Genomic DNA, 12,851 nt, shown 5'->3' with positions numbered 1-12,851 from the left:
TGCCTTGTCCCTAGGAGGCAACTTGTACATTATGTGATCAAAACTTGGTGAATTTTTTGCTGTACCTAATAAGGGTTTTTAAAACTTCACTTCAGGCACCTGAGTGCCTAATAACACTGAGCTCTCATTGTACCTGAATGCTCACTAAAGTGAACCAATTGTGGAATGCCACGTTGAGAGGTGGGGAATTCTGGGTCAGGCAGCTGGAAGGACTAACAAGGAAGAGGGTAGGTAACACCTTTTTGGAAATAATTTTAAACTTATAGACAAGTTGCAAGAATAATACAAAGAACTCTCATATGTCTTTTACCCAAATTCACCATTTTTAATATTGTGCTGCATTTATCTCTTTCTTTCTACACACACACACACACACACACACACACACAGAGACATATATATATATATATATATACATGCAGATGTGTGTGCATTTATTTTTTCTCATCCATGTGAGAATAGGAATCAAACATCATGTCTTTTTTTATGCCTTTATGCTATAGCGTATATTTCCTAAGAATAGGGATATTCTGTTACTCAACCACAGTTTAGTTATGAAATTCAGGAATTTTAGCATTGAAACAGTACTTTTACCTATTCTGCCTTCCATATTCAAATGTTGTCAATTATCCAAATAACATCTCTTAATAGCTCTTTTCCCCTTCAGTACAGGCTCTAGTCCGTGGTCATAGAGTGCATTTAGTTATCACGCCTCTTTAGTCTCCTATAATTAGGAACAGTTCCTGAGTCTGTCTTTCTCTCTGATGAAATTGACACTTTTGAAGAATACAGGCCAATTTGAAAAAATAGGATGGTCCTCATTTTGGGGTTGTCTGATGTTTCCTCCTGAGCAGATTCAGATGGCCTATCTCTGGCTTGTGTACAACAAAAACAATAGTGTGTCTTTTTCAGGGTATCACACAAAGTCCCAAGGTACACAAAGTCCATCTGACTCTCACTAGTGATTAATTTTGGACACCTAGTTAAGGTGCTGTCTAGTTTCTCCTCTGCATCGTTACCATTTTCCTTCTGACAACCAATAAGTTCTATTTTCAAACATTTCCAGTCTTTGGAGGTACAAACAAAACTAAATGTTGATAATTGAGAAGTATAGTCCTTTCAAGTGTCAAAATATCTTGGTGACAGGTCATAAAATCATGGAATTTTATAGTGGATAGGGACTTTGGAATTGACAAATATGTGTGATTTTCAAATTTTTAATAGACCTTATTCTTTAGAGTAGTTTTAGGTTCATAGCAAATTGAACAAGAAGTATAGTGTTCCCATACCCACTCCCCCAGACATACATACATAACCTCCCCCATTATCAACATCCCACCACAGTGGTCCATTAGTTAACCATCAATAAACCTACATTGAAACATCATTATCACCCTGAGTGCATGGTTTACATTAGGGTTCACTCTTGGTATTACATTTCAGATGTATTTTTTAAAGTCAATATAGGTACACATTTGCTGGACGCAAAATATTCATGGCTGTTGCTTTTCTAAGTTCTTTTATAAGAAATACATCTCTCTATATCTTGTTTTTAATTATGACTCTTCTTTTATTCCTTTTTGTAATGATTATATCTTTATAGTCTACTTCACTTTAAGGTCAGCTTTTAATACCATATTAACGGAGAGAGAGAAACTGAAGCAGCTGATGGAGGAGGATGTCTCCGTCTCCGCCTCTGCCCAGGTCCTTGGTCTGAAGCACGCCCTGTCATCTGTAAGTTACACGTCTGTGTCATGGAAATGCCTGACAGTGTGTCCAGGCTCCTGAACTTTTTATATTTTCCATTGCCATGGTTATGTTGAAAATTCATGATTTCCAAGGTTGTGTTGAAAATTCATGAGAAAACCAAACACATTATCCAAATTACATTCTAACCTTTCATCAGATCTGCTTATTCTAAACACCAAAGCTGAGCCTACTCGAAATCTTAGTTGCTAATATTTCACTGAGCATTAGATACTCTGTTTGGTTTCCTCCTATTTATCTTGAGTTTTCTGTTTCTGTAAAGCTTTTGTTATATGTTTTCGTTTTTGTTTTAAATTTATTTATTTACTTATTTATTTTTGGCTGCGCTGGGTCTTTGTTGCTGCGCGCGGGCTTCTCTCCAGTTGCGGCGAACGGGGGCTACTCTTCGTTGCGGTGCGCGGGCTTCCCATTGCGGTGGCTTCTCTCGTTGCGGAGCATGGGCTCTAGGTGCACGGGCTTCAGTAATTGTGGCTTGTGGGCTCTAGAGCACAGGCTCAGCAGTTGTGGCACAGGGCTTAGTTGCTCTGCGGCATGTGGGATCTTCACCGACCAGGGCTTGAACCGGTCTCCCCTGCATTGGCAGGCGGATTCTTAACCACTGCGCCACCAGGGAAGCTCCCATTATATGTTTGTTTTACAGACATGTGTTTGTTAATGCTTACAAAGTCTGACAGTTTGCAGATTTCCATACCTAAGACTTCACAAGCTTAGATTGACTTTCCAAATTGACAGGTACAGGCAACAGAGTGAAATGTTGAATTCACACTCTTCTCTGCTGCCCAGCATTGATCCTATCTACCTGTTTATACCACGTCTCTTTCAAAGACAGAAAAGTGATTTGATTTGATAGTACAAACGTTCAGCTCCCATGCTCCCACCATGGGCACAAAGAGATGAGTCATGAGGAGTGTCAGGCAATCATTGTGCCTTCATAACAACAGAAAAATCACTGCCAAGCCTCAAATGTCTTTCAGTAAGCCGTCCTGTCATTCACTCTCTCTCCTTTTTTTTCATCGATTCCAGTTTATTCCTCAGAAGAGCTGGACTCCATTGAAGTGCAATATCCTAGAACTCTGTTTTGAATAGCTGACAATGTCTGGCTGTTATCTCTGTATCTGTCAAAAAGCTGGAGAACTTTTAAAAGAACATACTCATTTGCTCCTACTCTTTGCTTGTATGTGGAACCCTTATTGTGAAAAGAGAGAGAGTGTGTGCACACATGTGAAATTACCATCTGAAGCAATACTGAACTTTCTATGTAGGGTCAGGTAGGGGAGATGAATTTTAGGATTTTGTTTTCAGAAGCTAATTCAGGCAGTGAGAGAACTAGAAAATACCCACCCATGTTTTCTACTCATCATATTACTGAGAAAAGTAAAGCAATGCTTTTGGTGTAACGTTAATGGTAAATACATTACCAGTGGTACATACTGTCATTGTAAGATACTTAAGGAATATTCGCTCAGTTGAATATTTCCAGTATGTTATCTTTGAAAGAAATAAAAAATAACATAGATTTACTCCATGTTTAGATTCTTAATGTTGTAGACCCAGAGATAGAAATGCCCCTTTTGGATTGTATTGGACAGCCAGCCACACACTGGGTGCTGCTTTGGTTTGAGGGAAGCAGGGTGGTTTTTTTCTTTTTTTTTTTTTTTTAAGTTTATTTTTTAGTGGTAAAAGCGTTTCTTATTGTTCCCAGTAGGTTGGCCTTTAGTGCACTTAGAAGGTACCTCTGATGGGCTCCCCAAAGTCCTTTTCACTGTGGTCTTCCTGTCCCCTGCCCTCCTCCTGTGGAGGTCTGGCCTCATTTTGTTAATCTGCTGGTCTGGTAGAGGCCATGAGACCCACCTGGCCATGGTGTCCTAGTCCAGAGTCATTACCTTCTCTAAGGAGCTCTCCCTCACCCATGGTAAGGATTTTAGAAACTTAAGATAAAACGGATTGATCCTTTCCTTTTTGTCTTGGATTCCTGATTAGATTCAAGACTTGTTTTTTAAAAATAAGAACTTTAGAGTTATCTCAGGGCTATCAGAACGAATATGTTTGTGCTGTGTGTGCAATCTTTGTGTTTTTCTTTCTTCTGCCTGTGGCTTACAAAGGAAAGAGAAGCTACTAAAATAGCACATTTTTCAGACCATATGGAGATTCTAGCCAGCGGTATAGATTCTAGCCACTTATACTAAGACGCCAGCAACATATTGGCCAAAGTGAGTGCCCCATAGAGGTTATTAGATGTAGTTGTGTGATTTAAGCAACGTTTACTCGGTGTTTCCTAAATGACCCTTGAGAATTTCCCGATAACCCTTTCCATCTGTGAGTACTAAAATATAAAGCCAAAATTCTTGTCTGAGATCCAGGCAGTGGGTTAAATATAGACATCATTCTATGCTCTCAGCAGCTAGACCCTGTGGGCCCTGATGGATGGGGAAGGCTCTGAGCTTCTCAGAAGAGAGTCAGGAAGACAGACAGACAGGATGGATCTGTGTACAAGCACCTGGGGAGCTGATTGTGGGAGTGTGTGCGGGTGAACCAGGTGAAGTTGCCCCTTTCTAAAAACAGATCATTTGGAGAACAGTTGGTCATGAAGCACAGGGGATACCAGCATGAAAGAAACACCTTCCTTTACTTTCCTAGTTGGGAGGATGGGCTAGGGAATCACACCTGTCCAGGGAGAAATAAGAGATCTGGGTGGGCTGACATGAGCTCACATCTCACAACCCCCTTCCCAGGGCCCTGGTCCTTAGCCCTTACCCAGGTAAGTAAGCTCTTTTTTTTTTTTTTTTTTTAAATAAACTATCTTAGTCATGAAGAATGAATATAAAGCAGTCAATACCTATGTTGTAAAACAGTAAAATTAATCCTCCACAAAATCTTCTCAGCACACTTCCTAAGATCCAATTCAACTAGTATGATAATTAAATAACATTAAACTATGTCCAATCATAAGGGGTGAGAGCAGCATTTTTATTGAAGATGAGAGAGGGAAGCTTGGAATCTTTAGAGGGAGCTAGTCAGAGTCTAAAGGCAGCTGGGAAGGAGGAGGGGCTGAGAAACCTTGAGTAATAAGAGCTGTAGGTGTTTGTGATTTCCTACTCCGCCGAAAGGAAAGCCTTACTAACCCCACTTCCATCCCTGGAAATGAGATTCGAGAAGGGCCTCCATTTCCAGTGTTTAATATCTTGTATCTGCCAGGCGTCTCAGGAGTATCCTGTTGGATAACATTCAAGAAAAATAGTCAAGGAAGTGCCCCCAAGGGCTCCGCCACACTGAGCCCACTGCCGTGCTTTTCTGAAACATCCATTCATTAACAGAGCCCCACTATTTTTAACGTGTTCCAGGCCCTAGCACAAAACACAGATCTTAAAGAACGCTTATGCAGAATCCATGCTGAGTCTCTGCTCCTCGACCTCCCAGTTGCTGCCAAGTCGGGTGATGGTCTGGCAGAGGTGGGTAAGGTTCTCGTCTGGTAATGTCGCCGCGCCTCGTCCCCGCAGGCCTCCCTGCTGCCCCTGGGAGTGGTCCTTCCCTCACCACGGGCGGCTGAGGATTCCCAAGGCTTCCTTGAAAGTATGCTGCTAGCTGCATTTCTGAACTGCTTTTTCCCCCTAGAACTCTTCCTCCCTTGGTATTTCTTTACCCCATTTTCCTCCGAAGGATCACCCTTTTCTCTTGATATTACTGGAGTGGGGACCGTAGAGAGACAAATGTTTTCTCCTGTTACTTCTGAAAACACCTCACGTTCCCCGACCTATAGCATCCCAGTTCCCAGCCAGCTTCTTTTTGCTCCCTCTCTGAGAACCACTCTCCTATTTCTTTGTGGCTGTTTCCCTCTCCCTTTCCTGTGATTACCCTCAGAGGGGGAGAAATATTACAGTTGAGTGTCTCGGTCAGTTCATAGTATGTTAAAAATGTCTGTTCTCAAGACATGGGATGTTTATCCAAAATATTCTTTGACTGTGTTTAAAATGAGAAAGTTCAGAAAAATACAAGTGGATTACTTGAAAAAATCAGTAGAAAAGGGTAGTGAAGGTCAAAAGTGTTTTTAGCAATCTCTTACGTTTATATGCCTGCCTCCATTGTGCTAAATTTTTCATTAACAAATGTATTAGACTGAGTGCATTAAAAAAAAAAAAAAAAAGGAAGGTCAGGTACAAGAGGTGGGCATTGTAAATTTTTTAAAGGCGTTTCTAATGTTTAATCTTAATTCGTCCTCCTCCTTTTTCTGTCCTCAAAGAAAACAAAACCCTGACACAATTCCTTTACTCCTTGGAAAGTTGTTGTGTCGGGCGATGGGAAGATTAGATGCTGGAATCAATCAGACTGAAAGGTCCAGGCATCCACCTTCACGTGAAGCACAGGCTGTGTCCTGAGCTGATGGGACCCTCTTCTGATGAGGGTGGTACCCTCTCTCCACAGGGCTGGAGGGCCTCTTATTACTTCTGAGATACATGTCAGTGGTTGACCATGAAATTCTGCATCTTTCCTGCCCCCAAGAGATCTTTTCAATCACCTTATTTATTTTTAAAATTTTTATTAGAGTTGATTTACAAAGTTGTGTTAGTTTCAGGTGTACAGCAAAGTGAATCAGTTGTACATATACATCTGTCCTTTAGCCCAGACCCAAACTTAGCCCCCTGCAAGACTGAGCACCTAAACATTACCTAAAGGGGCCTTCATTTCAGGCCTGGGCAAAGAAACATGCTTACCAGGAGGGCTGTCTCTGAATCTGCAGGTTTGCTGTAGCAGGGCTCAGTCACTGAGGCCAGCCGTCACTCAGGGTGGCTTGCTGCCAAACGCCATGGCATTCTGTGGGGTTTGGTGCCCGTTTCCAGGCAGCACTTACCTTTGAAATTATCACCTAATTACATTAGTTTATTTAACAAGCCATTAAATAGATAAATGGCGAATTGACCCTTCATTTATGGTTCTGTGAATTTATATTCAATGCGTACCCTTGGGGCTATTTGCATTTGGGAAAGGAAACCAAAATCACAGGTCTTTTAAAATGCATGTTTTTAAATTGATCTCACAGGTAATGCACCTGAAGGCTTAAATGCTGTACGTTGTCTTCGAAGAGGAGTGATAACATCCCTCGAGCTCACACCTTCCAAAACAACCTGCTAGAGTCTTGAATTGATGATTCACTTGTCTCACTGATCTAGTTCCTCTTTCAGTGATTTTCTGTTTTCCGTTGTTTTATCCTGCTTTTCACAGAGTGTGAAAAGGAAAGGCTGACTTTCCCAGTAAGGGAAAAGCCATTGTTGCCCTCAGGAAATAAGAGAGTGAGTGGAAATGGCCGCCCCAGAGCCTGAAAGCTCGACTCCAGTGTCCTTTCCTTCGGTAGCTCACAGGCTCCTCAAACACTGTGGGAATGACAGTTCCCACACTGGGGTCAGCCCAGGGTGCTCTGTTTTTAGGCCCTCGCAGCCAAAAAATTAAAAATAAATAAATAAATAAATAAATCTTTCCATTGCACACTAAAATGAATCACTAATGAATTAAATTCAAACGGAAAAATATTGATTTAAATGTTTAACAAATGGCTAGAGTAGGGAGGACTTCCTAAATGTGGAAGCAATAGAAAAAATTACAAGAAATGTTGACTAGATTTGGAATTTTTTTTTAAAGGAAAAAAATTGGTCTGTTTCAAAAAATAAGAAGGCAAATGATAGGCTAGGAAAAAATATTTTCAGTGAAAATGACAGACTTAGATAATGCTAAATAGGTGGTAGTGTCTTTAATATGTAAATAATTAATGAGTAAGAGCAGGCAACTTAAGTCCTCAACAAATAAATGGGAAAAAAGACACAATTCACGAAAAAATACCAAATACAAATTTTTTTTTTTAACTTCTTATTTTGTGATATTTATCAATTCACAGGAAGGTGCAAAGAAATGCAGAGGGAGGTCCCATGCATCCTGACCTAGCCTCCCCCATCTCTACAACTAGTTTTTTTTGTTTTTTTAATTGAAGTATAGTTGATTTACAATATCATGTTAGTTTCGGGTGTACAGCACAACGATTCATTTATACATATAGAGCTAGTTTTTTTAAAAAGGAAAAAAATGTTCAACCTAATTCTTAATGAAGAAATGCAAATTAAAACAATTAGAGTAAAAAAAAAAATTTCTAAATTATAGTATTCTGTAGCGGTAAAGATATAGAGAAAATAAAGCTTCTCTTACTTGGTGTAATTAGGTAATATACATTTTGCCTTAAACATTTTTAATAATTACTTCTGAGAACTGATTCTAAGAAATAATGACATACGAGCAAAGACACATTTGCAAACATGTTCACCATCTTTACAAATTTGGAAACACCCTTAATTTCCAATAAATGAAATGGTTACTCTGTGACACACATATATAGTAAATCTATCAAGTAAAGTTCATTGTCTCAAGAGAAATTTTAGCAGCCTAGGAAGAAGTTCACAATATAATGTTAAGTGAATGTGGCAGACTTAATAAAGACTACGTGCAGTGTGATCCCAGTTTTTCAAACTAAAAAAAAAATCTATATACAAATATTTTAATACAAAAAATACACTGACAGGTTAATAGGGGCCACATCTGGGTGATGGATTTTAAGTGATATTTATTTTATTTACGTCTTTCTGTATTTTCTATTTTGAGCACGTACTACCTTTATCCTCAGAACAAGTGTTAATTTAATTTTATTTTTTTTAACATCTTTACTGGAGTATAATTGCTTTGCAATGGTGTGTTAGTTTCTGCTTTATGACAAAATGAATCAGCTATACATATACATATATCCCCATATCTCCTCCCTCTTGCGTCTCCCTCCCACCCTCCCTATCCCACCCCTCTAGGTGGTCACAAAGCACCAAGCTGATCTCCCTGTGCTATGCGGCTGCTTCCCACTAGCTATCTATTTTACATTTGGTAGTGTATATATGTCCATGTCACTGAAGTTACTGTGCAATGTTGTTTGGAGGAAATTTATAAAATTAGATAGATAGATAGATGACAGTTATTTCAAAACAAAGCAAAGCTATATGTATAAAAAGGATTGGAGAGAAATGTATCAAAATGCCTATAGCATTTTGATTTAGTGTGATGGAATTATGCGTGTTCCCTTCCCTCCTTTTTCTCTATTTATCTTTTTGTAATGTAAACAAAGCTAAACAACCACTTATGCCGTACAAACTTGAGGGGATATGATTGAATTGAACTGACTAGATTAATATTTTAATACATGAGGTCCTGGGCTGTGCAGGACACTGGGCTGAGGGCTGGAGGCTCCTGCAGTCCTGTTTAGTTTTCAGTGACTATCAATAGGAAGTTGCTGGAGTAATGGAACAGCAGAAAGGGCTGGGGCCAGGCGTGCTATTTTCAGCGTTGATCAGGCAAGAAATCCTTCTGACCCATCAGCCTAGGAAGAAGAAATACAGAAAGAGCCAGAGTGACTATTAATAAATTAATGAGGAGAACAAGTAAATAAATCATTAGAGTCTTATGTGGCAGTGACAGCAAAGACACAGGACTGTTCTGTTGTTTCAGTGAACATTAAGGGAGCTCGGTTATTCATTACCATGTCTCCTCTTTTGAGGAGAGAGACCTTTCCTTTAAAGGTGACAGATGTGATGCTTATTTATAGATCCTAAAGTGATCTATCTTGTTTGTTAGCATGGAGAAGAAGCCTGCTTTTCAAAAGGCTGTAGGGATATTAAAATGGGTAGGATCTTTCAATGAATACCTTGGCTAGAAGAGAAAGGGATACACATTTAAATGTGTTCCTGAAGTAAACATTCCATAAAGAGACCATTTGACCTTTATTAATTATGAACATCTGCTGGGGTCCTCCCGTTACAGCATCTCCATTTTATGAGACTGAGGCGTGTGTCCTGAACTCATAAAGCTTCTGGGAAAGACATAATAATGCGTTAACTTTTATTTCCCAAATTATTCTGGGACTCATTTATCAGATACATAAGGATATATAAGCAGCTCCTTTATCAGCCCCGTGAGAAATGTGAGCTGTCAGGAAGTTCAGGTGACAGTCTTCTCTGATTCAAAGGAATCAAATCATGTCGTCCTCAGTATGTTCCTCAAGGTCTAGTCAGGCACCACCTCTTCTGTGAAGCCCTCCCCAACCAAAGCCCCCCTAACAGAACCAACCTCTCCTTCCTGTCCGCTTCTGTAGCTCTTTCTGTTCCATAGTCTTGGGCTCATGTGTGTTGGATGTGTCCTTTACACCATTTACTTGGGCCAAAAACCTTGGCTTATTCATCATCGTATCCCGCCATGACCGGCACAGTGCAGTTGCTCAATTTCTTGAGTTAAATTGAATTTTCACTTGCAAATACCATACAAAACATATTCCCAAAGTATTTAGGTCCTTTCCAGAGGAAAAGTCCAGACTCAGTGACTCAGGGGATGGAGGGCCAGCAAGAGGAGAAAAATCCCGATATTCTATTGTGTTGTTTGCAGAGAGCCTTGTAAAGGGGATTGGGGACTTCCTTCCCTTGCAGTCAGTGTGGTTGGAGAGAGACGGACAAAGAGAATTTATCTCATTCATCCATGAATAATGAATGATCTACCACCAGGGGCACTTCTGGACCGAAACACACTGTTTATTTGTCAGGGGGTGCCTCAGGAGCATCACACTGGCCTCTGCGAGAGAACTGAGGCAGAAGAAAGCTGTGTTGCTCTGAACCAGCCATGCAAGGACATGCATTGAGTACAATTCAGAGGAAATTTTAGGATGAAAAGAAACATCCTGCAGTGGTAGAGAATAAGAGGATATGATTCAGAGAGTGTTGGAATTTTTCCCGTCTTAAGTGGAATAAAAACTGACCTGCACGGTCTTTTTTTTGCTTTGAGGTTTGTTGTGTGTGCCTGAGCTGTGATAGTGCCTGTAAACAAGGTGCCCATCTGGGGGAGACCTAGGCTTTTCACCGTGTTTTGTGTGAGGTTTGCTTCTCCTCAACTTTGAACCTGCCCTCTGCTTTGAGCTGCTTGTTTGCCTGGGCCTGTGACCGTGTGTATTGTGCAGCAAAATCAGTTGTTTATTTTGCTTCTCTTGAGACTGTTTCTAAATATATGCATTTTTGGTTTTGTGTTTCAAATAGGAAAACTCCAGAGATGACAATCGAGCTCTGGTCCATCAGCTTTCCAACGAAAGCAGGCTCTCCATCACTGACTCTCTTTCAGAGTTTTTTGATGCACAGGAAGTTCTGTTGTCTCCAAGCTCTTCAGAAAATGAGGTTTGACCACTGTTTTCAGTTAGGTGCCTCCAAAATCTCTTTTGCTGCTTTACCCGTTCAGTAAATACTCATATTTAGAAACACTAAACTCAGTGGCTCCTTTTTATCATTACATTCTGAGGATCTTATAAGTCATACCCCAAAAAGCATAAAAAGATACAAGATCGTAGGGAAAAAAGATTATGAAAGTAGGTGTTGGGCACATCCTGGTTTCTGTTACTTGATTTGTTATACCTCTTTTCAATTGTAGGTTAATGATTTTGACTATTAGCTGTTTGATAATGTATTATTTCCACTACAGGGTCAGAAGTTAGTACCTTGTATATTTTCTCATCATTGAATTTGCTCTATAGTAATTTATAATATAATTATGGTTATTATAGTTATTATAATATGGTTGTTACAATTAATTTATAATTATGTTCTGAGTATGAGTACTGATAATTTTACCCCTTCAGTATAGAAGTACTAATATTTTTTATCTATTAATTTCCATAGAAAATACTTTTATTCACAAATAGTTAAAAGACAATTTGTAACTCATTCTAGTCAAACGCTAACAAATTCTGAAAAAGCAGTCTGAATTAATAAGAATTTTTATAATAACTAAAATCTGGAGTTTACGTGTGTTTTCCTTGTGAGAATGAATCAAGAATGTATAAGAATTTTAATAACATATTTTCCGTGAACATCCCCTAGGCAGACTGGTGTATGGGCCTTTAAGAAAACGGCATCCAAAATTATTTCTATAGGTTTATAATGTGGGGTCTAAGATATTTGATCATTTGAAGTAAAGGCTTTATGAAATCTGGCTTGTCTACTCTAATGTATATTATTTCTTCTTTCCCATAGATTTCTGAAGATGATTCATATGTCAGTGACATAAGTGACAACCTTTCCTTAGATAATCTCAGTAATGATTTAGATAATGAGAGACAGACTTTGGGTAAGATTTAAATTGTTTGATCTGAGTGTTTGGATCTTTACAGAATACTGATAAGCATACATAGAGTACCTGCTGCAAACAGAGAACTTAGCAAGTTCTACATCAGAAACTTAAGACGTGGTCCCCACCCTCAAAGTTTTATAATCTAGGTGGGACATGGCACTCACATGTGAAAAATTTATTCATTCAAATACATTTGTTGGCTAGTGCAAATTTCTATTTTATAAAGTAAGGTTATACCAATTATCATATAAATATCAAAAATTAATACTACAGATGTTCCTTACTTGGTTCAACAATCTCTCTGCAAACATATTAGAATATAGCTTTTTTCCTTTAGGTTTCTAGTGGTTTTCATAGTTTAGGAATTCAGTAGCACTTATATTGTGAAAGGTCTGGTCTAAGCGGTAATTTAGCTTCCGATTCTTCAAGATAACACATTTGAGAGTAACAAACTGCTCCCCCTGTGGGGGTAGGGCTTAAGGTACCCTGAGATGTCCCTTTATTACTGGTTGATCCCAAGACTGAAAATGATGCCCAGGAAATGTTAGTTGGAACCGTGGCAGGTACCTGGAATGTCTGCTATCTCCAAACAGCTCTGATTTAGGAGTTCAGTAAGCAGACTGAAGCCTGTTTAGGAAGATGACCTATCCTTAAGAAGAATCTGCCCATTGGACAGGTCTCTATATGAGTCCTGCAGCATCAAATACTCCCAGTCTTGGTACTCAGTGTGCTTGGGGTCTCTAGATTTATCTATGCCAGAACACCACATATTTTTATATCTACATGGAAGACAAGGACCGTGTCAGTTCCTTTTTGATGTACCCGTGCTTGCCAGTTCAGTGTGTATGTGAAATACGATGATGATGAGTCGTTATCTGAATGTCAAAGAGCCTACTCTTTGG

General features: G+C 39.3%; 1 protein-coding gene across 7 annotated transcripts in view; it reads left to right on the top strand.

Annotated features, from left to right (window-relative positions):
• The window catches only part of OSBPL3 (oxysterol binding protein like 3), a 197,172-nt gene that overhangs the window by 142,170 nt on the left and 42,151 nt on the right, over positions 1 to 12,851 (top strand). For 5 of the 7 annotated variants that reach the window (XM_082398278.1, XM_082398275.1, XM_082398277.1 and 2 more), the window contains 4 exons: positions 1,604 to 1,734; positions 5,109 to 5,216; positions 10,866 to 11,000; positions 11,853 to 11,946. In XM_082398278.1, the coding sequence (XP_082254404.1) occupies positions 1,604 to 1,734; positions 5,109 to 5,216; positions 10,866 to 11,000; positions 11,853 to 11,946 (468 nt within the window). The remainder of the gene's footprint in view (positions 1 to 1,603; positions 1,735 to 5,108; positions 5,217 to 10,865; positions 11,001 to 11,852; positions 11,947 to 12,851) is intronic. The other 2 variants (XM_082398281.1, XM_082398279.1) reach the window with 1 other exon arrangement.

This window comes from Balaenoptera borealis (assembly GCF_965194805.1).
Source record: "Balaenoptera borealis genome assembly, chromosome: 7".
Lineage (NCBI taxonomy): Eukaryota > Metazoa > Chordata > Mammalia > Artiodactyla > Balaenopteridae > Balaenoptera > Balaenoptera borealis.
This window is presented reverse-complemented; position numbering and strand designations above follow the sequence as displayed.